At 40.2% G+C, this 27499-nt stretch overlaps 1 protein-coding gene across 1 annotated transcript in view; it reads right to left on the reverse strand.

Moving 5' to 3' along the window:
• mybpc1 (myosin binding protein C1) overlaps window positions 1-27499 on the reverse strand; it is a 43586-nt gene that overhangs the window by 7133 nt on the left and 8954 nt on the right. The window contains exons 3-32 of the mRNA XM_072672497.1: window positions 26365-26433; window positions 24308-24565; window positions 22263-22346; window positions 20710-20760; window positions 19986-20027; window positions 17777-17818; window positions 16881-16991; window positions 15436-15584; window positions 15233-15350; window positions 15072-15123; window positions 14311-14367; window positions 11550-11713; window positions 11269-11401; window positions 9985-9993; window positions 8693-8817; window positions 8408-8513; window positions 8117-8283; window positions 7024-7189; window positions 6489-6595; window positions 6177-6313; window positions 5866-6025; window positions 5457-5561; window positions 4760-4948; window positions 3486-3620; window positions 3094-3261; window positions 2825-2913; window positions 2535-2730; window positions 1707-1846; window positions 1441-1600; window positions 637-773 (exon numbers count right to left, since the gene is read on the reverse strand). Coding sequence (XP_072528598.1) covers window positions 637-773; window positions 1441-1600; window positions 1707-1846; window positions 2535-2730; window positions 2825-2913; window positions 3094-3261; window positions 3486-3620; window positions 4760-4948; window positions 5457-5561; window positions 5866-6025; window positions 6177-6313; window positions 6489-6595; window positions 7024-7189; window positions 8117-8283; window positions 8408-8513; window positions 8693-8817; window positions 9985-9993; window positions 11269-11401; window positions 11550-11713; window positions 14311-14367; window positions 15072-15123; window positions 15233-15350; window positions 15436-15584; window positions 16881-16991; window positions 17777-17818; window positions 19986-20027; window positions 20710-20760; window positions 22263-22346; window positions 24308-24565; window positions 26365-26433 — 3626 coding nt within the window. The remainder of the gene's footprint in view (window positions 1-636; window positions 774-1440; window positions 1601-1706; window positions 1847-2534; window positions 2731-2824; window positions 2914-3093; window positions 3262-3485; window positions 3621-4759; window positions 4949-5456; window positions 5562-5865; window positions 6026-6176; window positions 6314-6488; window positions 6596-7023; window positions 7190-8116; window positions 8284-8407; window positions 8514-8692; window positions 8818-9984; window positions 9994-11268; window positions 11402-11549; window positions 11714-14310; window positions 14368-15071; window positions 15124-15232; window positions 15351-15435; window positions 15585-16880; window positions 16992-17776; window positions 17819-19985; window positions 20028-20709; window positions 20761-22262; window positions 22347-24307; window positions 24566-26364; window positions 26434-27499) is intronic.

Consider the following 27499-nt stretch of genomic DNA (forward strand, 5'->3'; position numbering starts at 1 on the left):
TGTCCTTCTGGGCTCTAAGCTGCCTTCATCTATCCAATGTATTGCCGATATTTACTCTTGTTTTACCCTGTCTCTGGTCACTGAGCTTTTTAGATGGATTCCAAAGCTTTTTAGGTTGAGTAGCACCTAATGCTGATTTTGCGGATCCAGGTCGCTTGCTCGCTTCCATGGCTGCAGCACCCTGGGATTCCTTGCTGTTGTGTTCCGTACCTGGCAACCCGGGGTGTGGCAGTAGGACTGGGGAGTGGGCAATGGGCAGGATATACAGGTACAACACGAACAGATTTCCGCACCGTATCTGACCATTCAAGGACAAAAATGCAGGCTAAAAAACTGCAGTCAAAAACTGCTAGTGCTTAAACTTGCATGGTTCTTTAATATTTGATCATTTTATGAGTTAGTACAGAACATTTAATACTTAATGGACCTTTAAGAAGCCTTTATTTTTAAGAGAGTTTTTTTGGACAGCGAAAACAAATGCTCTTGACCACCCTGAACGTCTGGTTTTAGTCAAATTTGGGCAGAGCAAGAAGCCACATCAGAAGGCACTGACCCAACACATCACCTCCATCCAAACTACTGAGTGATTGTATAAAAGGAGTCTTAAAAAGGTGGATAGGGGGAGCTTTTTCTTACCCGCGGGTTGGCGCGTACACTGCAGTTAAGGGAGGCGTTGTAGCCAGCGACGGCGAAGGTGTTGATAAGAGGCTGGGTGAACTTGGGCGGCTCAGTGAAATCGTAGTCAATGTACTCTGGGTTCTTCAGGTTCATGCCTGAACGAGATCGAAAGGAGGCAGAAGAGGAAGAGGAGCCAGAAAAGGCAGAAGAGGCAGAAAAGGCAGAAGAGGCAGAAGAGGCAGAGGAGGAAGAGAAGGAAGAGGAGGAGGAGGAGGAATAGGGGGGAAAGGGAGAGCGGGTCTGTGCATGATACGGGCCAAACGCTGTATCATGGGGGAAATTCCCTTATGTGATGAGGAAGAGACAACACCGGTTTCATTTATTATCTCCCTCAAAAGGACAATATGTAGCATTATTCTTTGAAATATGCACCATCTATATCTATATTAAACACCAACATATATACACCAACATCTATATTAACTCCTAAACCTAATTTAGGAGCTTATCTGGGTATATTGAAAAGCCCAGGACCTGAGTTACAGATGTACAGTACTTGTTTAGTTTCCAATAAGTACCACTAGTCACTGGTTAGTTGACTAAGACTTGTTAATTCAAGCTGGGGGGGAGGGACCAACTGGACACCTTCCTCAATAAACTTAGGTTTAAACTGGACATCTGTTAAGTTCAGGATTTAAGCTGATAATTCTTCGCAAAGTCGTTTAAACCAAGTTTAAACCATCAGTTAACTTGCAGCGACCTCAAAGCATGGCACCAGTGAGCTGCCCAAACAGGCCCAAACGAGTCAGAGTCAGGACTTACCCTCCTTCACAATGACTGCGCTGTCTTTGGTGGTGGTGGCGCTCTCGCTCAAACCCACCATGTTCTCAGAGTAGATCCTGAAGAAGTACTCGTTGCCTACCACCAGCTCAGTAATAGTGATGCAAGTGCGGTGGTAGTGCTCCACACAGGTGTACCACTCCTGTTCCGAGCAAGCACACACACACACACACACACACACATTAAATGGCATATATAACATAATACATATATCTATAGTCCGCCCAAAAAAAGAAGCTTATTTGTACCATTGTCTTTTTGTCTGCCTTCTGGATGGTGTATCCTGTTATGGGGGCATTGCCGTTATCCTTGGGGGGCGTCCAGTCGAGAGCTACATTCTCCCCCCAGACCTCTTCAATTCTAACACACTGGGGAGGACCAGGAAGGTCTGATCGAGAGATTGTCAGAGAATGACACTTGGTCAGCATTAACTAGGTTAACATACAGCTGTAGACATTATACACTCATATCCAACAATTAGTGTGTTTACATGCGCTTCATTATCCCATTATAGTCTGATTTCTGCAGTTTTCTGATTACTTGAGTGTCATGTAAACAGCATACTCTGATTTTTTGGGTAGGAGAAAGCTCTATGAGTCCTATTAAGAAATTCAGCAAAGAGAGTAGGATTTTAGCAATCAGTAATCAGACATCTCAGTACACGCATAGTCTTGGATCTGGTGTATTCTCTGATTTCTCAGTCTGCTACATGATTCTGATACATAGGCAAATAGGCCGAATAGGCTATGAAAATAGGCAAATAGACTGTGGTACTGGTTTACATCACATCTTATTCTGTGAGACTATTGTCTGGTTGCAAAGCAGAACTCTGATTTCTGCCTGCTGCATGCAGACATAGATTTTTCCATTATGTAAGTACTCAACTGCATGTGAACACATCAGATTATTCATGAAATCTGATTCCCTTACTGTTATCGGACTATGAAGTGTACTCATGTAAGCGCACTCAACAATAGCTGATATACCATTACCTCGATCAGTTGTTGAGAACATTAGTATTAGGAATGTTAAAGTCAGATCGAATCTCTGCCAACCTCAAAAACTGGGTAACTCACCGACTATCTGGATGTCCAGAATAGCTGTATCCACGTGATTCTCCACTTGAACGCTCATGTGATATTTCCCAGAGTGCTTACGCTCAGCTTTGCGAATGAAGATGATGCTGTCACAGTCTGAGTTGCGAATACTGACCTGTGTGGGTTCGACAGCCTGGTCGTCTTTCAGCCAACTGACCTTTGGCCTAGGTTTGCCCTGTGAACCAGTCAGACATCGATAAGTGTCAAAGTAATTTGGATAAAAAAAAAATCTGTGATTTTTCTTTAAGGTTTAACGACTGTTGCCTTACCATGAAGGGCACAACAAGGTTGACGACTTCTCCGACCATGCGGGTGTACGTCTGCTTCAAATGGCGAGGTATACGGATCTTAGGAGGCTCTGTGAGATATAAGCCTCATGTTAGCAGCAATACACCTATAGGTAGTCATTACAGAGCTCTACTGAAAATGAAGCTCAAAGAATTTGTGTTATGAAATGTTGTGGTATTGCACAAATGATCTTACTTGTCCTTATTGCCAAAAATGACCATATTTAGAAACACTGATTACAGGGGCTTACCAATGACCTCTTTGACCAAAATGGAGTGCTGTGTGGTGCGGGGTGGGCTGGCTCCGGCGGCATTTATAGCCTTCACTCGCACTAGGATCTTGGCTTCCCGAGGCAGGTCTGTTATGGTGAACTTGGTTTTCTCGATCAGTTCCTTGTTGGCAACTACCCAGTCATCCGCTGTGCATACAACAGTTCAGTTTTTAGATACTTCATCATCAGCATCACAGTTAGGAAACTTTTCTTTTCTTAAAAGCACAGTTAAGACACTTTTCCTCAAAATGAAATGTGTGTAGGAACCTTGAAATATCTCATTTTGTTAGCAAACACATGAAACAGATATGCAGTCTGGGAAGGCTATGAGTATGTGATAAAAACTGCAGAGATCCAGAGAGCTGTCTCACTTCCTTCAATGCAGTACTCCACTTGGTACCCATCCAACCCAGCAGCACCAATGGTGTCTGGGGGACGCCACTTCATCGTCACAGTTGTGTCTGTGACGTCATCCACTACCAGCAGTGTGGGTTCACTGGTGACAGCTTAAAGAGGAGACAGAGAGAGTCACCGTTAGTGTCGCAGCATGAAAAAAGCGTTATTTTCAGTGTAGCTTGTTATATTAGCTTCTTCCATACTGAAAAAGGGACAATGCACAAAAATACAAGACAATACAAGTCAATATAATAAAAATACACAGTTAATAATTAATAATAATGATTAAAATAATAATAACTAAAGGGGCCATTTGTATACAAGCAATCAGGGCTGACCTAAAACTGTTATGGGGAGCACAAAAGTGCAATATCATCAATAATTTAATTAGTTATAATAAAATTAATATCCAGAATTTATTATGGATGAATTCAAGTAGAAATCACAGGCAGACAACTTGAAAAAATTAATAGATACATAGATCATACATTTTGAACTACTGTAGAAAATGCTAAAACTATTTTAATGAATTCTTATTAAGATATAATTAAGATATAATTGTATGTACAAATAAATGAACATGAAAATGAATGTCATTAAAATTTTTGAATGCTAGTGCATCTCCTGCCATCCAAATAGATAATTAAAAATGTAATGATTTACATAAATGCGACAATTGTGTCTCTATATAATGATCATAATAAACAAAATAGTGACCACGCAAACATTCTTATGCCCATACACATGCTCACACATGCACGTGAGAGGGGATCCTCCATTAATCTCTCTGGCATCTTCTGTAGATCTCATTATGTTGTTTTTCTCTATTCTTCCACTGCTCATCATGTGCAAAGAGTGACTGGGACCAAGAGAGGAGCTCATCTCCTAAACCTATAATCCTCCGATGATTTGGCAGCCATCATAAAGACATATTTAATATCTTCTAAATCTCAGGCTTGGTCTGTGGAGGTCAGAGTCAGAATACTTTGGATGCTGGAGTCTGCACAGCAACAGCTGCAAAAGGGGAGACCGAAGGGCAAGCTCAGATATGGCGACTGAGTAATGGTGTATCTATAGTGTTGCCATCTCTTTTGATGTGATATGCTGAGGTTATGTACCATTATCTTACACAACAACACTCTAAGGAGTTGACATAACTAATCCAGTGATGGTGTTGACAGTGCTGGCCAGGGAACATCTAGAGGCAACAGGACACAGCATGGGGCAGGGGTGTAAGAGAGGTACTCACCGAGAGGAACAAATGGCTTGGAGGGTTCACTGGGTTTGGACACACCGATGGCATTGACGGCAAAGATTCGCACCTCGTACGGCACTCCTTCAATCATCTTTTTAGGCTCGAATGTGGTCTCTTTGCAGAGGTCGAAGTTTAGTCTCATCCATCTAGAGCTCTGCTTCTTTTTCCTCTCAATGAAGTATCCTAAGAGACAGAGCAGCACAGACAGTACAGACAGTCCTACACTGCAGATAGTATTTCGGGGCTGCAATTGAATGCACTTTAATGTCACTGTCAAGCAAAAACCTTAAATCTCCAATTTTGCTTTTGACATTTAGCTGACGCTCTCATCCAGAGCGAATTACAAGGTTACTCATATTACAAAGATTGACCAACCTAGTGTTAGTGTTATTGGTGTAGCACAGATTGGGAATTGAACCCAGTTTTCCACATGGTGTGATAGCTCACTGGAAGGTAGTGGTGTTATTCTTTGCGCCACACCAAACACTTTTTGACCTAATTGGAATCTGGCAGTTGTTCATGACAATGTGTCCAAATTGCATGATAAACTGACCAAACTGACTTGAAATAAAATATTTTTACATTGACTTTTATCAAAAGTTAAGAAGGTTGTTTCCATTTTGGAGATACAAGGTTTTTGTGTGATAGCTACGATACTTAGAATATGGAAGTGCTTTTGGTGTGCCCTTACCTAGAATTGGAGAACCACCATCATAATAGGGTGGATCCCATGTCATTGAACACCAGTCTCCACCCACCGTAGGAACCAAGGGAGACCCAGGGGCATCAGGGATATCTAGAGATCAAGGAACAGCAATTAATGAGGCAGAGGTATAAAATAACTAATAACTGCATAAACTGGGCAACTCATGACTCTTAACCTTCTTAAGCTGTTCTTCAGTACTATCAAAAGCTATCAAAAGTCAAACGCTCACAGCAAAAGGTAATGTAGGCTGGTGTAGCATAGTGGACGACAACGCCGCATTCCCTGTGGCATACTCTACTGTACTCTACAACACTCATTTGATTTACTACTCTTATTAACAAACCAAAAATCAGCTGCATATTAATATTGCAAATTAATCTTTCGACAGTCTTACCCACAACCTTGACCTTGACACTGGCTGTGTCTTCTCCTGCTTCATTCTGCAGTACAATCTTGTAATTGCCAGAGTCTTCTCTCTCAGTGACGTCAATGGTGAGGCAGGTGTGGTCTGGAAACGTCTCGGCACGAACTCGACTCCCCGTGTCTAGAATGACCTAAACCAACACACACCCAAAGGTACAATAGAAAACAGATCTATTTTACTTCAACATCTGGAGCGAGTTTTGATTTCTGAAGTACACAAAGGTGCAGAAGGACAGATATAATGTACCAGTACTAGTCTTAATCTTTTCCAGTTCCACTCACCCTCTCTCCCTTCATCCACACTACTCTGGGAGCAGGCTCTCCACTGATGGGGATCTCCAAGCGCAGCTTGTTCCCAGCCACTATGGTGACAGTGTTGTCAGGAGCATTCAGAGCATCCAAATGCACTTTAGGGGGATCTGAAAAAAACACAGCCTTTTAAATGTGGGTTGGAGCAGTGCTTGTTTTTTTTTTTTTTGCTTTGTCTCTGTTAATCTATGAAATGAAACCTATTAAAGGGTCACTTGGAATGAACTGAAACACATTAGGCTCAGGATGGTGTTGTTAGTCTTCCCAACAAGACTTTGTCTGTACCTATGATGTGGACTTTGGCGCAGAGGCTCTGCGAGTACCCTTCTGGCACAAAAGTGTAGTCTCCAGCATCATGGAGAGTGCAGCTCTCAACTTCCAACCTGTGGTTCCTGTCAATAAGACAGAGGGGAAAAGCCAGAGTTGGAGTGGTGGTGGCAATTGCGTAGCTGTGACAGATCATCAGTGGGTCTGATCAGACTGTGTGAGTTTATAGGTGGAACTACACAATGGTTCTTCAAGCGATGCCACAGAATAACCACCTTTGGTGTAATAGTAATGTTTGAATTTGAAGAAGCTTTTAAAGGCTTAAAGAATCTTCACGATTCAGAGGTTCTTCACACATGGCTTTATGGTTAATGGAACCAAAACGGGTTTTGCTCAAAAAAAACATTTGAAGCATCAGCATCAGGTCATTCAGTGAGGACAATATGTCTACAGTAAAATAAGCCTCATATTTATTAGTGAAATATGCCCCAAAAAGTGCAAAATCAGGGACAGGGAAGAGTTTGAATGAATGAATAAAGCTGGATGACTGTACTTGGCTCGGTGAATAATGGTGATGCGATCACTGGACTGGATGAGCTGCCCGTTCCTGTACCAGCGCCCAGGAACATTTCCGGGAAAGATCTCACAGGGCAACTTCAGCGGCTGGCCCAATTTTATCGTTACATCCTGCAGGTCTTGCAGAATCTTCAGAGGTTTCACTTCACCAGTCAACAACATGGGATGCAGAATGGAGAAAACAAAAATCAAAGAAAAATGGAGAAACAAAAAGATGAAGTGAGCAAAGAAAAGTCAAATTCAAGAGAATTTCATTTATGACTCTACAAATATAACTGTAAATAATGCATAGCTTAGCAACTTTGGATATACCATTTCCTGTGTTTAATTTCCAGTCAAAACAGTCAAGTGCCAGTTCCTTATTTCAGGAGATATTAATGGAGAAATTAGACATAAGATTTACTATGGTAGAGTTTCCAAGACATGAGTTCAAAATTTAGAAAAAAACAATTTAGATACATAAAAGATACATAAAAATGGGTTTCCCAACAATCGTCTGGCCTAGTAGACCACTAAAACTGCCCCATCAAATATACAGCATTTAAAGCTTTCAACTTTGAGAGAGAGAACAAACTCCACTCCAGGCTCCACTCTTGCTTCAGATCTAACAAAAAATCCACAAGTGTGAGAAGAAGACTCCTCTGGATCTAAAAAGGTATGGAGCTCTTCATGAGAAAAAAGAACATTGGATCAAATCAAACTGCCAAAGCTTCTGCTGTCCTTAGTATAAGGGACTGACCACCCGAGAGTCCAAATCTCAACATCATTGAATGTGTTTGAGAAGACTTGGATGGTGAGATGTTGTAGAAGTTGTAATTAAAGTCAAAGGGAACAGAATGGTTGGTTGTTTGGCTTCGGTTTAATATATATATATATATATATATATATATATATATATATATTTTTTATTATTATTATTTTTTTTTATAGTAAATGGACAATAAAATATTTTTTGACTGGGAATGAAATGCATGAAGAAATGTTATTTTGCACATTGCTGTACTGCTAAATGCTTTAAACAAAAGGAAGGAAAATTGGACCAGTGCTTTGAATATGATAATGATACGCACAGTCAACCTGGACACGGGCCTCAGAGGTGCCTCCAGTGGCCATGAGGGAGTATGTGCCTGTGTCCTCTTTAATAGCATCATCTATAATCAGCCAGTGCTTGGTGCCTTCACTTTTCACACGATATCTTGAACGCACTCCAGTCGGGACCTCCACCCCATTCTTCATCCTATTATGGTCAGATATGAAAGTGATAACATTATTTAACATGAGATTTTTTATATTATTATTATTTGTGGGACTATAATGTATCTTTCTCTTTTGCTTTCTTTCTCACACAAACACACACTCACCATTTCACTTGTGCTCCTTCCTCTGACACTTCACATTCCAACTCGATTCTTTCATTAACTGTAGTCTTCAGAGGTTCCAGCTCTTTGACGATCTTCACTGGCAACTCTGCAGGAGGACCAGACAAAGATACAGATTTCATCATGAACACCCAGGATCTGCACTCAGCATATACAATACATTTATTTACAATCTCATAAATAAAACACATAATTATGGTAAAAACAGTGTGTAAACATATGGTTTATTCCAAAAACTAGTGCAGATGGATGCATACATAGACCTACCCTTCACAAATAGTTCTGTAGTAGACTTCTCCTCTCCTGCACTCACTGAATATGCAGCATCATCGTTCATTTGACAGTTGTTGATGACCAGGATCCGCTGTGTACCCTTGTGCTCAAAGATATACCTGCCCAATGAATTCATTATTTCAGTTACTGAGAATGCGCCTGGTAGACCATTCAGTGCTTCTTGGGCCAGATTCATAAAACATCTTGCAGGATTTATCATGATAACAACGGTCGATGCGGTAAAACCTTCTCATTCCGAATCGCATGTTACTGTTGTGTTCTATCATCTTGAAAATGGGGTGCTATCTCGCTTTTCTCTCATATGTGTGTGCCATTAAAGATTCATAACAGAACACCACCCTGCAAACATGTTTGGTCACACATGCAAATCAGCAGATTATGCACAGACACTCACTCAGCTGAATACTGTTATATTTAAAGGCACATGTTGAGCTGTTTGTACTGAGCCTTGTGGCAAACATGGTAGCTGAAGTTAAGAAGAATTTTTTTCAGGGTTTTAATATCAAAGATCTTTACTAGGCCTTAGAATGTGGTTCAGCCACTGAAAACAAAAAACAGACATATGCGGTTGCTGTATTTTAACAAACACTCATTATAGTCTTTTATTATAATCCACAGCTCTGAGACTTTTGGTTTTCTTTCTTTAGGGATGACCCTTTTGACAGCTAATCAAATGCTGAGCATTAGTGGTTCGTATCCACCAGCTGATTAACATGTTGATTTTGACTGGATTTTGACACATCCTTTTGAACATGGCTTAATATTAGTGCTGCACATTTAAAGTTTTATGAATCTGGCCTCTTGTGTTTACCCGGAGAACTGTACACTGTTAAAAGTATAAGTTCCTTGGGGAACCTGTGGAATATTTTAGAAGGAAAAGGTTCCTTGAAGGTTCCCTAAAGCACTTCAGGAGGTTCCTCCACAGTTTCCCCTAAAGTTCCTTAAGGAACTTATACTTTTAGCAGTGTGCACTGTATTAAACAACATGGTGAAGTTTCTGTCTGGTCTAAAATTTGATAGATTTAGTGGAATGAAGCTGAAATTGTATATGTTGCTTTACGCCTAATGAAACCTATTTTAATCTAATTTTTAATCATTTTTGATAAATCACAAAAAAGGACCACAAACACCTATAAACACTACATAATCTAGCATGCTTTATCAGTCTAACACAGCAATCACACTCAACCACAACCAGTGATGTCAAAGTTTACAGGAGGTTAAATGTCACAAGTAGTTGGAGACTTATTGACATGCAGACTTACTTCCTATTACTTAAGGCCAAAAGAGGAGCCAGAAAGGAACCCGGAGAGCAGGATGGAAGAGGTGGAGGTTATGGTGCACAGATGAAAGCACCACGGCACAACAGGCACAATTGGACAGGACAGAAGGACAGAAAGACATCATGCCTGGAATGACTCAGGCTATAAGAGCCATTGTTATAGAGAGGTTATACAGACGCATAGATAGACAGATGAATAGACAAGTAGATTGTCCACCTCAATAACAGGAAATTCTGAGACAACAACACAACATCAGAAGTAAAGGGCAAGAAAGATACACTGACCACCTAGATGGCTTTAGTGTAGTATGGCTTTCCACAGCGATGTAGTTGAGTTTAAGTGATTTACTGATAGAATTTATTGGTAATTTGTACCATGACAAATCATATACATCGTAAATTTGGGGTGGATGTTTAAAACACTGATAGAGCTCATCTGTTAATTACCAGATTTGGAGGGTGTATTTGAGGAATCAAGGAAATCACCTACTGGGCCATCAGCCTTCTAAGACTTAAATAGCTACAGGTCATTGGAATACAACGGGGTTGTCTAATTTTGGTTCTGGAGGGCTGGTATCACAGTTTTCTGGGTTCTCTGTTTAAACACCTCTACTAAAGTTGTCTTAGGTGAGGAGCAGAGAAAATCCCCAAACTATGTGGTACGTCAGCCCTCCAGGCCTGGAACTTAAGAACCCCAGAATGCAGAACTAATACTGAATCATCCCATTCCCATCAGTCTCAAAAATGCAACAAAAACGAAGATGAAATAATAGTTGTTGTTGAAAAGCCAGACTCTATTAAAGTCCTGTAAAGGAGGTAGTGCCTTTTCCTGCACAAGGAAGGACCTGTCGTTAATAACAAAGGACCATTATTCTCATGATATTTTCAGATGTAGCCCAGGACCCACACAAAAGCCTAGAAATGCAGAACAAATGGGACATTTATTCAGCTGATATGAGACAACTTCAATATTTAAGCAATCATTTTGTTCATCGGCTGCATGTAATGGTTCACTGCAAGGAGGTCTGGAAAACAATAGAAGCAGAAATGCATCTTTCTTAGAACCTTTTATGGTTTTTACATGAGACCGACTAACTTACATGAACCATTACATCTGGGTCCTGCAGCAGCACAAGATACAGGTAAACAGCCTCTGCAAAACCATCCCACAAATCAAACACATTTTATGGGAGATTCCCAAAAATGCCTTTCATTTGTGCAAAAAAACCAGATGGTACACAAGGGTAAAAAAAAGAGGGTGACTTACTTAGGAGTGGGACGAATCTCCTGTCCGTTCTTGTACCATTTCAGATCAACAGTGGGGTCAGCCATGTCCACGACTAATCGTATCTTCCCACCTTTGTCCACCTGATATGCAGGTTCTAACTTCTTGGCAAAAGCTACAGGAAACAGTAAGTAGCTATATGACAGAGGAAGCTGCGAAGTAGACATTTGAACTAAATTCCAAATGAACTAAATTCTAACTACTAAATGGAATTTCGCTTTCTGAAACCCAAGTGAAGCTAGTGAAGGAAGCATGCTCAGCACCTTCACTCTTCTTCTCCTCTTTCTTCGTCTTCTTCAACCTCCTCAGCAGGCCGCGGAGGTCGGTGATGCCGTAGGTGAAGGCAATCTTCTCATACTCGTCTGGCCGGGCGTTTTTCAGGATCTCCCACACATCCACCTCTGGTGTCTCCTCCTGCTTGGGTTCTCTGATGCCACAGAGTAGAATAGTGTCAGTAGCAGCCACAATCATGCTCTTGCAACATGTGTTGAGGAACCAGGATGTTGGCTAACAGGGATGCTGACTTTGATGCATCGGAAGCCTGATTTTTCACTGAACTCCATAAAAGGGGTTCATGAGTGCTGTTGCTAGCCGTCTTTTGTCTGCTCAGTGCTTGGGGACAGACTCTGAACCACTGGCATGGGTGGTGGAACTTCATATCCATCCTCTGGGTCAGCATTAGCAGGAGGAGAATGAAAAGAAGACTGTCAGAAAAGCAAGATCCTGCAGGCTGATTAAAAAATACAACCCGCCAGAAACTCACTAGTGCAATTTATTGCAGACGTCCCTCTGATAAAGTGACCCAATTGAAATAGGGCTTTGAATAGGGCATTACCTCATTAATGAAGTCTACTTTTCTATGATTTGGGTTTGCTGAAGGTTTTACTGCCTCTCGGCTCTGGTTCCTCTGCACATGTCACACAAAGAGATGGGCAAAAGAAAATTCTAATCTCCTTTATTCTATTGTTCTTTGGTTCTTTGGATGTCATTGATTAATTGTTATAAAGGAGAAATGGTAGATCTATGAGGGTAAACCTATCATGGGGTGTTTGCACAATGACAAAGAGCAGGGATTTGTTACTGGTCGCTTACAAATGTCTTATATTGTAAATTTCTGTTTGGATTTAGAGTCAATTCTAAAGTATGATGTCAAAGGGATTGTGTAAGTGGAAATAAAAGGATTATTTGAATTTTCTGAATTAGATTAATAACTGCTATTAATCTGCTGTAAAGAATACACTGTCAATTGCTGAAAGCCCACTAAAGGGAGATGAAGGAATGAAGCCAATGAAGACTGATGGAGGGGTAAGATGAACTTCAGTTTATGGCCAGCTATCTTATCTATGTTACTTCACAGATTAAGAAGGCCCATCCCTTTGCAAAGGTCCTATTTAAATAAACTGAGAAGGAACTTACTCTTTAGGATAAGAGGTGAGGGTTTATTAATATTTGTTATAACATTGTTATAGAGAATGTTTTTTTCAGAAGGGGGTAAGTTCAGTTAGTCGTCAGCAGTCAGTGTCAATTATGCCTTTCTTTCACAGACATTGTCCTGAATGTCTGGAAGATTTGAGGCAAACAGCATGAAATGAGTATTTTCATTTCCTCTAATGTGTGTTTGAGATCTGCACGTACTCAGGCAGGTATTAAGAACACTGGAGATTACACTTGCAACTTTATTTTGTATTTGTATTTTAATTGATAGTAATACATTAAAATGTAGTGATAACACTATTTCGCAGCTTCATTTAGAGTCGATCCGCCAACGACTCATAAATTAGTGGAAAATTGTGCCCTTTGTTTCCTTTTGTTATTGTTTGCTATCTAAAGCAGTCATAAGATTTTTCAGGCTCACTTTTAATAGCGCAGCTCTTTAGTGCAACGCCATAATGCTAGGCAAACTACCATAACGCTAGGCATGTGCTCACCACAGTGCATGTAACCCACCCCTGCATGTTCACTTGATCCACCTAGTCTTGTAAAAGTTGCAGGGTGCAGCGACTGATGGGTCATATTTATCTTATTACTTAACATAGTTATGGGCAGTATCATTTAACACTGATATGATTTTGAAAAAATATATATTTGTAAGAAAGGCCAAAAAAAATGACATTAATAATAATAATAATAATAATTATATATATATATATATATTCTTCTGGCCTTTGACATTTGTAACAAGTTCTAAATGAATAAGAACTGTATTAAATGAAAGAACTATATGAAATATAAAAATAAAGAATAAAAGGTTGTTTAGTAAGTTTTTCTCTTGGAATGCAAATAAGAGTACAAGCCTATTTAGTTTCCAAACCTTAGGGTTTCCTTTAGGGCTTCAAAGGTTCAAATCTAAAAAAAACAAAGGGCAATTTCCATGATTTCTGAGTGTTTCTGGAGCTTTCATGAATGCTGCCTTTAAATGAAGTGTTACCGGACTACAGTAGGCCAACACTCTTGCTTGTCCAGTTTCGATAGCTACAATCCATGCTTGGTAAGCTACAGGATTATGATACTTACCGAGAATAAGGTCTAACTTAATTACCTATTTTCTGTACTAACCTGGCGTTTCTGAATATGTGGGGAAGAAGAAGAAACAAGCCAAAATAAATGTGGAATTTAGATTCTGTAAATGGATTTTCCTATGAGCTGTTCACCAAACAGCAGAACAACAAGAGCACAACCCCAAGAAATCAAACTTTTGAGGAGGGGAAAAAAAACCTAAAAAATGCAAAAATGGATCAAACAAGGGATTTTCACAGTGGTATCTTACAATAATGTGAATACACAAGTACTGAACATATTCATGAAGTCATTAGAGTACATATATAAAAAGATATGTACACAAAACAAACTTATCAATGAAATTTGGAATGATGAAAAAAATATCATTTTCTATTCTGTTTTTAGTAAATTTGAAAAGAAGGAGTTAAGAAGAGGACATCGTAGTCAGGGCTTTAAAAAAAAAGGCAAGAAAAAAAAGAAAAAAGGAAAAACTTGGTCCCCTGAGGGGCGGACTGTGGTTCTCACCTATGTTTGAGAAGCCCACTAAAGTCAAGCTCCCCTGCATCCTCCTGGCCTTCACTGCTGTTGTTAACAAGAAGAGATTAATGGAGATTCGATTAGAAAGACAGTTACAAACACTAGAAATAAAAACAACGCAACCAGGGCCTCTGCCTGCAATCTATGCATTAGCGCCAAGCAAACGCATGATTGATTGAGGCATACGCAAAAGCCTTTCGCTCTGTAGCCAGCAGCCTAGCCTACAGCATCGTTTGCAGCTTTGAGCGAACTGGTTTGTGCATGGCCAATGAAGAGTAGTCCCAAGAGACCCATGATAGCGTTCTCACACCAATGCATCGATGTTGCTTTGCAGGCATTTTGTGAGAACGCTATGAGCCAGGAGAGTGTGCGTTGCTTTCCGACACATGATGGGAAGGAGTTTTCAAACGCAAGCGTTGGCCTCGAACAGTTCAACGGTTGTTCGGTTTGAGGGATCTGTTGATGCATATCTCTGGATTTGGTTAATCATGAACATGGAAATCCTCAACTTCATCAAACCATGGTCCAACATTGGTTTGTGGAGGATTACAGGCACAGAAGTTCAATATTAAATGAAAGAGCACTGTCAGCTTCTTAACTGAGACAGCAGTTATGCAACACTGTCAAACACTGCTTTGAGAAAAAGGGGACTTGAACTAGCATGGCTTGCTTTTTAGTCTTCTTTAGAGTCTAAACATTTTATTACCAAAGCAAAACTGAATGAGGTTGGTTGAAGGGTCTTTTGTTACCTTCTTTTGAAGGCAGATCGAATATCAATACTCTGAGACACCTCTGGAACATCTGTAACAAACAACAGCGCGAATACAAAAAGAAAAAGCATTTGGAAAACCATAATCTCCCTTATTTGCCTCAGCTGAAATTACGAATCAATGTGCAGGAGAAGACACACCTTTGACCTCCAGGTCAAAAGAGCAGCTGTCAAATTTATCCTTATAGGTGACCTCACATCTGTAGTTTCCAGCATAGTTCTCCTTCGCCTTGATGATGTGCATCTCAAAAGTGTGAATCTGCAGTGGCAAGAAATGGATAATGTCTGTAGACGTGGGAGGTTTTTTGACTGAGGGCAGAACAGATAACTGCAGATATGTTTACCTTGGTAAAGCGATCAAAAGTCTCCTTCAACTGCAGGTGCTTCCCTGTCTTGCTGGCCAGATCCATCCATTTGCCCTTAAACCATTTGATAGTTGGTTTACGGAGCAGGTCCTTGGCCTCTACCTTTGCAATGAAGGTAATGTCTCCACCTTTAAAAACATGTCAGTTAGTTTGATCAGAATCTTTAGAAATGCCCCAAAAAAGGTCTGTCTTTGAGGCTCGGAACACTTTGCATCAACATGTATTTTCAGTGATTGAGTCGTGTCCAGATTTTGTATAATCATATAAAAAGCCAGGAGTAAACACACTGTTGTGATCACAGAAGAGTCAGATCACATGACAGCTTAATTTGTTTTTATATCTGCATACAGCTATACTAAAAAAAAGGAACACTTTGAATGTACATAATTTAAACATCACTAGATGTTCTGATGCTAAATTGTGTGGTTAACTTCTGAAGAGTCCAAATATGACTTCCATTAAAGTCGTATTTTTGCAGATGTCAGTGCACAGTAGAATAGTGCACCACATCTTCTTGAAGATCTTTTGCACTGATGTACCTTTCGAGCAATCTTACAAGCAGTTCTCTCAGAAAAGTCTCCTTGGTCTTCCACCATTCCTTTTCCTGTTTACTGCCATCTCGGAATTACATTACGGACTCATTATGGAAACAGCTCAATAAAAAGGCTTTCTTCCTTTTCCTGCTTAGTGGGCATCACTTTTTTTGAGTGCTAGGCAGCTACAGCCGATGACTGCTTATTGTTGGCAGAAGGTTTGAGGAGTCCTTACACCTGAGTATTTACAAAGCTTTCAAATTTGCATCACCTGACCTTTCCTAATGATGACTGTAAACAAGCCACAGTCCTAAAAAGCTATTTGCCAGTATGTCCCAGGCCTTCGTAGACTGGAACGGGGGGCTAGATCTTGGATGACTTTTTGGGCTGGTGTTCGGAGCGGCTTCTTAGTAGAGGCATGAAGCCAAATCCCCCCACCCCTCCACGAAAGGTGAGAAAAAAGGTCAAGAAGGGAGGAGACTGGGAGGTGGGGGGTGCGAAGTTGTTCGACATGATGATGGAGGGAGAATGCGGCTTTATATAAGGCGGAGTGAGAGGAGTTTGAGGCATGGACCATCACTCGAAATGAAGTCATATCAAGATTTCACATTAAAGTCAGGGACCTTGGTGATACTGATCGGAGAGCTTAAAGCTCTTGGGGCACCCAAACTTATGCATAGTGCTTCTCACCGCTATCATGCCTAACTTTATGCCTTTTGGAGCTCGTCATCTATTCATGAGGCTATTCACAGCAATAAAAAGTTTGACCGGGGAGCCCAAACGTTTTGCCTGCCACTGTATATCCGGATAGGACATTAAAACACACGATGACCCATTGTATAAAAATATTAAAAAGGTGGAATTATGAAGTGATGAAAAGTGATTACCAACCTACAGTGATGGAACCACCCTGAGGCTTCTCGATCAGCAAGGTAGAGAGGGGAGGGTTTTCTATCTGCTTATCAAGGTCCTCAGGAGGCTGCCCGTCCCCCAAAGACCACACTACACAGAGAGTAGGACATTATCATCACCAGTAGAAATGTTTAGCAAAAGACAGACACACACACACACATACTTACATACATAACACACATAATATAACAAAGACACAACTCATTCAATCATTCACACAGATATTCTCAGTCATACATATACACATCCACACACACAGCTGCCAGCTGAGAACACAGCATTTAGCAACACAGAAAGCGTAAAGATACTAGCAGCAAACATGAACCATTAACCTGTAAAAGGGGGAAAAGAGAGGGACATTATTAACACAGTCAGAGATATACCGTGAAACCTGTGCAGGAAAAAAGGTCACGTGTTTGGACGCTTTTTTGGATCTGTAAAACCTTCGGGTTGGTTGGTCTCCTTCCAAGGGAATCCTTAGTCACATCGTAAATTGTGTGGTAACTCGTAACTAGTCATTGAAAGTTTGTAGGTTGCATCTAGCTCTGTTCATTTTCCCATGGCTTATGAAAAAGCAGAGAATATCCAAAAAGACCCATAGCTTCCTACAAGCAAAGGTGGGGTCCAGCACTATGGTGTTTTAGGAGACCTCTCTTTTCCATACAATATGCTGCTTTTGGCCAAATGAACCTGGTGCATTAGAGTGCATTAGTCAGGTTTCCATTTAGCCGGCCACTCTGGGGAAAATGAACTTCATGGCTATTATATCCTCTGGACTAGGAGCCAGTTGTTTCACTGAATGGACACATTCTCAGTGTCCACAAAGACCAGTGTACTTCCATGACTTACTGCTGCTTTCACGGCTAAAGTATTACCTGAGTCTTTTCTCCCCATGGCTGACTCAGGGACGCTATCATCTAAACAGAGACAGAGAGAAATTTTTTACAGCACATCACGGTTACTGGGAAATCTAGTGCGGCAGACACATGTTAAGACATGCTGACACACAGCATGCAGTCAGGGAAGGATGCAGTCTTTGTCAGTTCTCTTGCTCCATGTGTCCTATTCATAGAAATAATGCATTCACATTCACGTACAACTGTGGTCGATAGTTTGCATACACCCACCTGGACATGGGTTTTTCAGTGATTTCTTTGAACTTTGTCTTTGAGCTGTTTCTGGGGATTAATAAGTGTACTACATACACTACATCATTAATAGAAAGAAATAATTACATTTTGGGGGTCACGATTACACATGCAGGGTCAAAATCTATGCACACCCACTTAAAAGGTCCAAAGAGTCTTTTGAACTATTAAACTGCTGGAAATCATCAATGGTACCTGGCTTTACCCCTACTGTTTTAACCTAGCTAGTGTGCTTTGCTTTGTGTGGAGTATTTGTATGTACCAAATAGTAAAGCTTAGAGGGTAATAAAAGTCATTAAACTCTAGACCAAGGCCTCTTAACTTCCTGTTAATGATCCTGATTGGCTACAACTGGTAGCTTCCCTGAGCTCACATAGAAAAGTCTAAACAACTGCAGATTCCAAGATCATCAGCTCAAACATGATTATGTATGGGGAGGTGTAGCAACTTTGCCATGGCCTGTGAAAAGACCAAAACTGACACCCGTAACTAAGAGAAACCTAGTTCAGAGGGTGAGGAACAACAGTTGTATCAACTGTTAAGCATGGTGTAGGCAGCATCATGCTCTAGAGCTGAAACTGGTACATTGCACAAAGTGGATGGAATTCTATTTTTCCCTATTAAAGACGTAGGTTGAACAGCTTAAAGAAATCACTGAAAGCTCAATGTTGCCATGACATTTATTTCCACGATGACAGTGTCTATAAACTTCTGACCACAGCTGTAAATGTACTTTTAATGGTTGGAGGAAGCTGCACAGACATTCAAAAGTCAACACAAGTTGAGAAAGACTACGTCTAGCTGGTACGACGTCCTGATAGAGTGTTAAGCTACACATGTATTAGAAATAAAAGTAGCTCTTTGTATGAATACCATGTCTATAAGAAACTATGAACACATTCCTAGCACATTATAATGCAATCATAAGGGCTTATAAACATGATTGTGAATATTTATGGGTAAGGGTTAAATATGCATTACACATTAGAGTCGTAATTATTAGGTTTACTGTATAACTATTAATATAATTCAGTGCATTATAAGGAGTGGCCATAATACATGTAACACTAAGAGCAACTAACCTGACCAGTCATAGACAGGCTCTGAGCTCTGCTGTGGTTTCTTATAACAAATTATCAATGATAAATAATATTGTTTTTTATGTATTGTAATGTCTTTGCAAGTAAACATTACAGTGATACAGTGTTAGGTTATCACGATAAGTGTAATGCATGTTTATAAACACAGTCCTGCTTATAACACCTTATGAATGCATTATAATTGCTATTTATGATGTTATAATATTATAACTGATGCACAGAATTGATCCTCAAACTTTAACCTGTTGACTTTTTTATGCAAATCAATCATCTTACGAAGTTTGACCCCAACTTCCACCTGTAAGTCACTCTCTTTACAGAGCCTTCTACTTCTTACCCCTCCTTCATCTCTCTCCCTGACACACAGCTGCTTCTCTCTTAGCTCGAGGCTAAACACTGTAATAGTATAAGAACAAAAATCGCCATTTTATTAGGCATTATTAGTCCTACCGCCCAAAAATTCAAGGACGTGCTATCTAGCATTTTAACTTTATTAAAATCATTAGTCACAGAATAGTGTTGTGATTAACGCCATTAACCGTTTTAATCGATCAACACCACTAGTTTTAATGCACTACATTAACAATTCATAATATATAATAACAGTATAATGCATTTTACAAGATTACACCCACATTCTGAGTGTGTGAGTTCCTTATGGACATGGCATTCAAAGAAAGCGCTCCCCAAATAGTCTCATCTACTCCTTAATCAAACTTAATTAAGAACCACACATAACCTTTAACACCTCTGAAGGTTTACACTTCCAGGCATTGCTTTCAATAAGCGTCTCACTGTTTTAAATGTCAGATGTTAAGGGATGAGAGAATTCTTACTAGGTAGATCAACAGACAGTTTCTTGTGTGTACTGCCATCCTCTGGAAAGGAAACACAGTGTTGTTAATTGGCATCTGCTTCTGTTTTCACAGATCATGAATTCCATTGGCTTCAGCATTCAGTTACACCAACTGCACCTGACTACGAATTCGAACACTTTCACCTGTCACCTGACCATTATCAAAGTGTGACAAAGACCTAAACGAGTGTGGTAAGCGTTGAAGTGCTCTGCGGTGACAAAACGCACATACACATACCACTTATAAATATGTGTATAATTACACATACATAAACGCATATTCATCCACTATGAATATTTTGGTATGTGTATATGTGTAAGCAATATGTATTATTATGTATGATGTTTTCCACATCTGGAACTTTATATATATATATGCAATATTTATATATATATATATACATATATAAAGGTAGTGCTTGTAGGAATTTCTGACAATGTGTATAATATGACAGACATGTACTGAATGTATGCCTGAATACATACATTAAGTACTTTAAGCAGTCAGAACCAAGAGCTATTATTTTCCCCTCAACAGCCTCTCATGTTCTTCTCTCCTATCCCTCCTCTGTTTGATAAATCGAGGCCTGTTACCGATGCTCTCTGCGACACCAGATCCATCAGAGCAGCACTACTGTTTCCATGATGAAAGCCTCAGCAAAGAGGAAGTGATGCGAAGCGGATGACTTGTCATGGTTACCAACCTGATGGGGGAGGAGGTGATGGAGTGCTGGCAGTGATATCATCATCTTTATCTGCAATAAAGGTGTAATTGACACACAGACCCACCTGTCATTGAGTTCTATGTTCACCAATACACCAACACAGCATGCAACTGCAGACAAAATGACAGACACAGCTTCTACAGGCGTGACCCTGTCTGGCAGGGTTGGGTCACACATGACGGTGCTGCAGCAGCGTTTTTAACAATGGAAATAGCACTTGCCAACACTTTGCCATGACTCAGTTTATGTGACTATTATGGAAGTCCATTCCTGTCAGGTGAAGGAGAAACAAAATTATCCATAATTTTTTTTTCCTTTTTTCGGTAGCAATATGTCGACATTTTGACCTACTATCTGATGACCTAATGACCTATTAACTTATTTACTTTTTAGAAAGCGTTACTTAGGAAGCGTTACTTAGGAAGTTATTATTTCTGAATACTACATTTAAAAAATGAATACTAGATAAAACATATACTATAAGCAACAATTCAAAGAAATCAGAATATCAACATACAAAGTCAACCTTTAAAAATGTAAATATAAAAAATAAAATATAACTAATTTAAGATTATTCAAGAATATTAGAAGTTAAAAAAAATTATAAAGTACAATTTTGAGAAACTTATTGATATATCAAATCAATATTGTGATCAAATAAATTATTTTGAGATAGTCTATATGTTAGATACCATTATTTCGAGGTATTAGGTCATAATTTAGAGAGAAAAAGTTATTATATGTAGATATAAAGTCATGTTTTGGAAAATTGTGTACATACTTGTAATTACTTTTGAGTTATTGAAACAAAATGTTGATCATTATCATTCAGAGAAAGCAAGAAATTATTCTGAGATACAAAGTAAAGTTTTGGAGACAATAATAAATCGCTTTGAGATGTTGAGTCAACATCATATGAAAATGTCATGTCAAAATTGACTCATACCTCTTCCAGAATCAGATGATAAAGAAACTACCTGTCAGGAATGGGCTTCTATACACAGACACACTTATGCTGGATGGAGCAGAAATATGAGCTTTCTCCACACATTTGCAGCCGACGTATGAAATGAGGCGTTTTTGCGAAACAGTAGCACTATATTCACGACTGACACATGCTTGTCTAAGGGCCAGCCAGGCCTGAAAGCAAACCATGTGTTTTTTGTGAAGGCGTTGTGAATGGAGGAAGATGCATTTGAGGTCTATGAAACAAACTACCTAAACGAATAATGGTTTTAAGCAATGTAACAACAGAGCAGAGCCACACACACTTAAATGGTGCCACACATACACACACACAGCTCTTGAATGGTGCTATACACACACACACACACAGCTCTTAAATGGTACAATATACACAAATAAACACAAGATATATTAAAGCACATACATAGACTGACCCAAAACTTAGCTGACTTTACAGCCATGTGTTCAATCCACACAGACGTGAGCGCATATGTGCAAATATGGTGATACACAAGCACACACACAGTGACTTCAGGCAGACATGTATACTTCACGCAGAGTCAGACCTTTGAGGATGGGGGTAGGAGGGGGGACCACCATGACTATCGGGATCGTATCGGCAGCCTTCACTGCACCATTCATAGAAGGGGCTGATTGGGACAAGGCTAGTGGGTGTTAGTATTCCTAGTATCTCTTGCTTGCGCTCTCATAAACACATTCACACAAGGGTTGCAATAAATCACAACATCATCTTGTTTCTTCACATTGTCATCAAATACCAAATACACCAGGCTTTTAATAAAAAAAAAGACTAAATTATGAAACTTTTTCAGTTTAATTGATGAATTGAACTGGTGGAAATGTGTGAAGTTAGTATACTGTGCAAAGATCTTTCATTCATTCATTGAACCTGAGAGAATTAGTTTAAATTAAAAAACTGAAACTGATTGTTAGAAAAATGAGACCTCTTTTCACAGTCCATCCACAGTGAGATGGTCAATCAACACAGTCTGAACAAATGTGGAGCTTACTGAGAAAAAATAATATTGGATCAAATCAAACTGCTGAAGCTGCTGCTGTTTGAATAACAATAGACAGATCACCCTAGAGTCCAGACCTCAACATCATTAACTGTTTCTTTTGTTTTTGCTTTTTTCCCCAATGGAAAGGAAATCAACAAAGGTCAGGGACGTTTGCACAGTAGTACTGTACATATATACTGCTGATAGACATAACTGAATAGAAAAGGAAGGATTTCTCTTAAACTGTATGTGCCTGCTGTCATGCAAGAACCTTGTTTCTCCTACATGGTCAAGCTTCTTACTTTTCAATCAGTGTGAAAAAGCTTTTCATTCTTGAGCGTTTTTGTTGGTTCATTTATTATGAAATTCTGCCACAATGTAAGAACACCTACCAATGTAAATTGTCAAAAAGTGAAAAAGGCAAAATTGGAGATACAAGGTTTCTGATGATACGTAACTTGCCCATACACAAATAACTAATAAAAAAAGAAAGAAAGAAAGAAAGAAAGAAAGAGTAAACTTAAATCTGTTAGGATGTCAAAGTGTTGAACATTTCATAAAAATGAGGAAGTATTATTTAGAGCATGATCTCTTTTTGGAAATGTATACCGTATAGTTACATGCTTGGACAGATAATCCATGTTAAAAACGACGTCCAGTGGTTTTGAATAGGGAAAAGAATAGAAATGAATAGTGCGTCAAGCAGGTGAATCCAGTCTTAGCTGCAAGCAAAGCATAAGGCAATGCTCGGGATTTCCTTGGTTAGTCCCAGAACACTGGGCCACACAACACCTGCTTCAGCATGATCTGCCACAACCAATCCACTAAAGCCACTATCCAACAGGCGTGTTTTAGAGATCACCGGAGACACAATGAACAGTATGACTATCAAAGAACGTAAAGACGGATGTGCTGCTGAGGTAGAAAGAGAGACAGAGAGAGAGGGAGAGGGAAAGAGAGATGTTATGGTCCTGGGTGGAGGCAACTGAGTCGACTGAGTGTAATACATACAAGGTTGCAGCCAAGATTCAAACAACTGCAACACATTCCCAACAAGTGATCTTAACCCTTGGGTAGTCTTAACCTTCTGTATATTTTCCCTATGTCCTAAGGGTCAGAAATGTCCCAGAGACATTATCTGTATACCCTGGTGATGGACAACTTTCACAGAACTATGAACAAATGCAAATAACTTTCTCTAGTGTTGGAAAGGAACAGTGAAAGCTATTCTCTACTGTTAAACATGGTGGAGGGGGGATTGGATTTTTAACCCTTAAGACAACACAAGGGTTAATGTGGGACTAAATGGATACCTAAAGTTAACTAGGGCTCTGATCTACACACTGCACATTTTCAAGTGAGCATGAATATCTGGGTATATACAACAAAAGGCCATATCATTGCTGCCATGGGATATATAATTAACAATTTGACATTCTAGCGCATTTAACATTCTAAAAGCTGATTCGCTCAAAGCTGTCCGAAACACAAACAAATGCTGCATCTTTTTTTTATTCGCAGTTTTTGTGACAGCAATGTTATGCATCATGCTTTGAATGTGTTAAGATCAGAGACTCAGCAGTACTCACCGGGGGAGTGGACAGTAGTCTCCTCCTTACCCTCAGACACTTGTACCACCTTAACATCTTGTGTGGGCTCTGGCGCCGCCTGTCCATGCTCTACAGGCTCTGTCACTATTGGCTGCGCCTCTGTGACCTCTGCCACTACTGGTTGTGGCTCGGTAACCTCAGTTATTATTGGCTGTGGCTCTAGGACCTCAGGCGCTACTGGTTCTTGCTCTGGCACAGTCACTATGGGCTCTGGGTCTTTGACCTCCGCTGCAGCCTCTGCACAAATACAGCCAACTACAGCAGCAAGCCTACAGCCCGGTCGCACACACCTTCAGTACTGTCCAAAAGCCTTAGGCAGTTGTGAAAATTGTTGATAAAACTACTGGGCTTAGCTGTGAGTGCTATGTGAGTACTATCTACACCTACTACTGGCTAAAACATGCTTTATATGCTACATATAGTTTAGAAGAGCGCAGTTAGAAGAACATGGGGTTGGGTTTTTCTCTGTGAAATCCAGACACTGTATGGATTCGGTGAGTTCCTTGTGACTTACGTACTGATTAGAACTATAAATGCTGGCCTTTCTGGAGTAGAGATTTGGAAATAGTTACTCAAGCACTTATACACACATCAAATTACACCGTATTCTTTATTTGGAAATAGTATGCACTTTTTCTAAGTGTGTTTTAAACCAATCTCAATCACTTACTTGCCACAAAAATGGCTGTATATCATTTTCTCATGCCTAAGACTTTTGACAGCCCTTTGCATGCTAAGATCATATACCCGACTGATACAGCAGTTGGCCGTTGGCCTATTAGCCAATACAGACAATGACACTCCACTTTTAACTTGTGATGTCCCAACAACAAAATCTTAAAATCAATGCTCAAAAGCTTCTTTGAGCAATGTTATAGATGAACCAATTTTGGTTCCCTGTAGAACCATGCTTGTTAAAGAGATGCGTGGATCTTAAAATCTGTATTATCAGTCGGGCACTTCTACACACACAAACACCTGCAGCCTATCAGGGCAGGTGTAACCAGCATGCTAGACATAGATGCAGAGGGACTAGAACCTTACAGTGTTTAGGTTCTTAATTTACCTGGATGAAAATGCAGACGCCATATGTGCTCAACTGTGTATTGTGTGCTTTTGCACAGCTTGGGGCTAGTATTCCTCTGATTGTTCACTGCAAGTATAGCCAGTGTGCATCTATGACACGTCGAGTCTCATATAAGAGCGAAACACCACAAACCCAGAAAGCATCCCAGGGGTGATCATTTTTAGATGCCAGAATGAAAGCCCTTCTCATTGCTATTGCAATTGTGAATATTAAAGTTATTTAGGGTGGCTATTCCAATCATTTCCACTAGTGTATCTGTTACATGCACCCACATAGGTCATCTGTCTAGGTTTGGGAATATTGGGCCTTATTCACCAACAATTCTTAAGATTCTGATGAAGACTCTGATATTCACTAATGTTTTCTTATGAGGGATTCATTCAATTTATGAGGATAATGGGATTCACCATTATAAGAGCAGAGCTGTTGTTCTGCTGAAATAGACCTTTTGTTTGGGCTTTTGTCAAGAATTCTTAAGAAGGTATTGGTAAATAAGGTCCAGTGTTCTTACTGGTTCATACTATACCTTTTATTTGGTGTAATTTCTCACTCTCCATTCTTTGCACATTACGCTACCACCGTGTCCAAGGCGGACAGAGTAAGCAGAAGTAAGGCAGGCCAGCTTGCCATCCATGAAGCAAAGCAAGCATCAGCGTGTAGCGCTCAGGTGGGGATTAGAGCTAACAAGGTAAAAAAAAAAAAGCCTTTTTGTGCATGTGTGTGTGTGTGTGTGTTTGTGTGAGTAGGTCTGTGAATGTGTGTGAATGGTAGTAGGGGTTTGTACGGCTGTATTTTCTCCGGTCAGTTGTGCTGAACACGCAGTGTGAAGAAACAAAGTGGAACCCCAAGACACCCTTGCACACGTGAAGGAAAAGTGCTGCGGGTGAACGTTAAGGTGAGCCGGAAAGAGGTGGAGAGGAAGAGAGATCAGAGAAAGAAGGAGACCTACCTGGTGGAGACACCTCAAGAGAAATCTCGGCTGGGGGCAGGGCCTCCCCAGTGCCTGGCGTAACATTCTCTGAGTGTGTGACAAACACAGCGGGAATGCAAGCGCCACTTTCACAGCGTGAAGCATCAGCACACACAAGCTCCGACACATCCACACACACACACACACAGGACACGTGGGAGATATACTGACACTGATAAACACACATACACTGATATACAAAACACAACACCATTCAGTATAGCACACTAACCCCCACACACACATCTACACACCATCAGTAAAGGGCAGGAATTAAGAGGAATGTCAGAAAGTGAAGGCCACTTCACTTTCACAAGAAGGGAGCTGACATGAGTTCAGCATAAAGATGATGATGGAAAAAGATCACGTGGAAAAAGGCCTCTAAGTCTAATGAAAGATGGCTACTGTCCTGTAGCTATATAAAGTCATACAAGCAACTCATCTTAATGGCAAGACCTTCAGAACTGGCCGACATGAAGCTCTCAAACTGGGATGGGTTTCCCAAATGCGTCTTGGCACAAAGAAGAATACTTATTCACCAGGTAGCACAAGCCTCACACTGAACACTCTCTCTAAATCATTTAAGACAGTATTACCAGAAAGTGGGGCTTTTGGGAAACAAGGCCCCGATCGGTTGAGGGTAGAAAGACATGCTCTGCTCCCACATGACTATCTGCTCTATAGCAGAACATACACTACTGTTCAAAAGTCTGGAATCACTGTGTTAGACCATATTAAAATAATTCAAATATAAAATGATGAACATACTTCTAGATGATCCAAAAAGCACTAGAGATCCTGAGACCAGATTGATTCATACTGTATCAAATGTTTTTACTGAATTTCTCCCCTTTTTTCTCCCAAGTTGGTACTGCCTATTAAGCCACCTATTCATAGCTGCCGACACTAGGAGGGTAAGGACTTAACACATGTCTCTTCTGATACATGCAAAGCCAGCCGTTGCCTCTTTTCAGGCAGCTGACACACTCAGAGGAAAATGCCGGGTCCCCAGCTCCACCGCATCATCTAACAGACGCCTGTGCTGGCCAACATGGCCAACATTAAGAGAGATGAGGGGAGACAGCGTCTACTACCCACCCGGAGAGAGCACCAG

Source organism: Salminus brasiliensis, chromosome 2 (assembly GCF_030463535.1).
Source record: "Salminus brasiliensis chromosome 2, fSalBra1.hap2, whole genome shotgun sequence".
Lineage (NCBI taxonomy): Eukaryota > Metazoa > Chordata > Actinopteri > Characiformes > Bryconidae > Salminus > Salminus brasiliensis.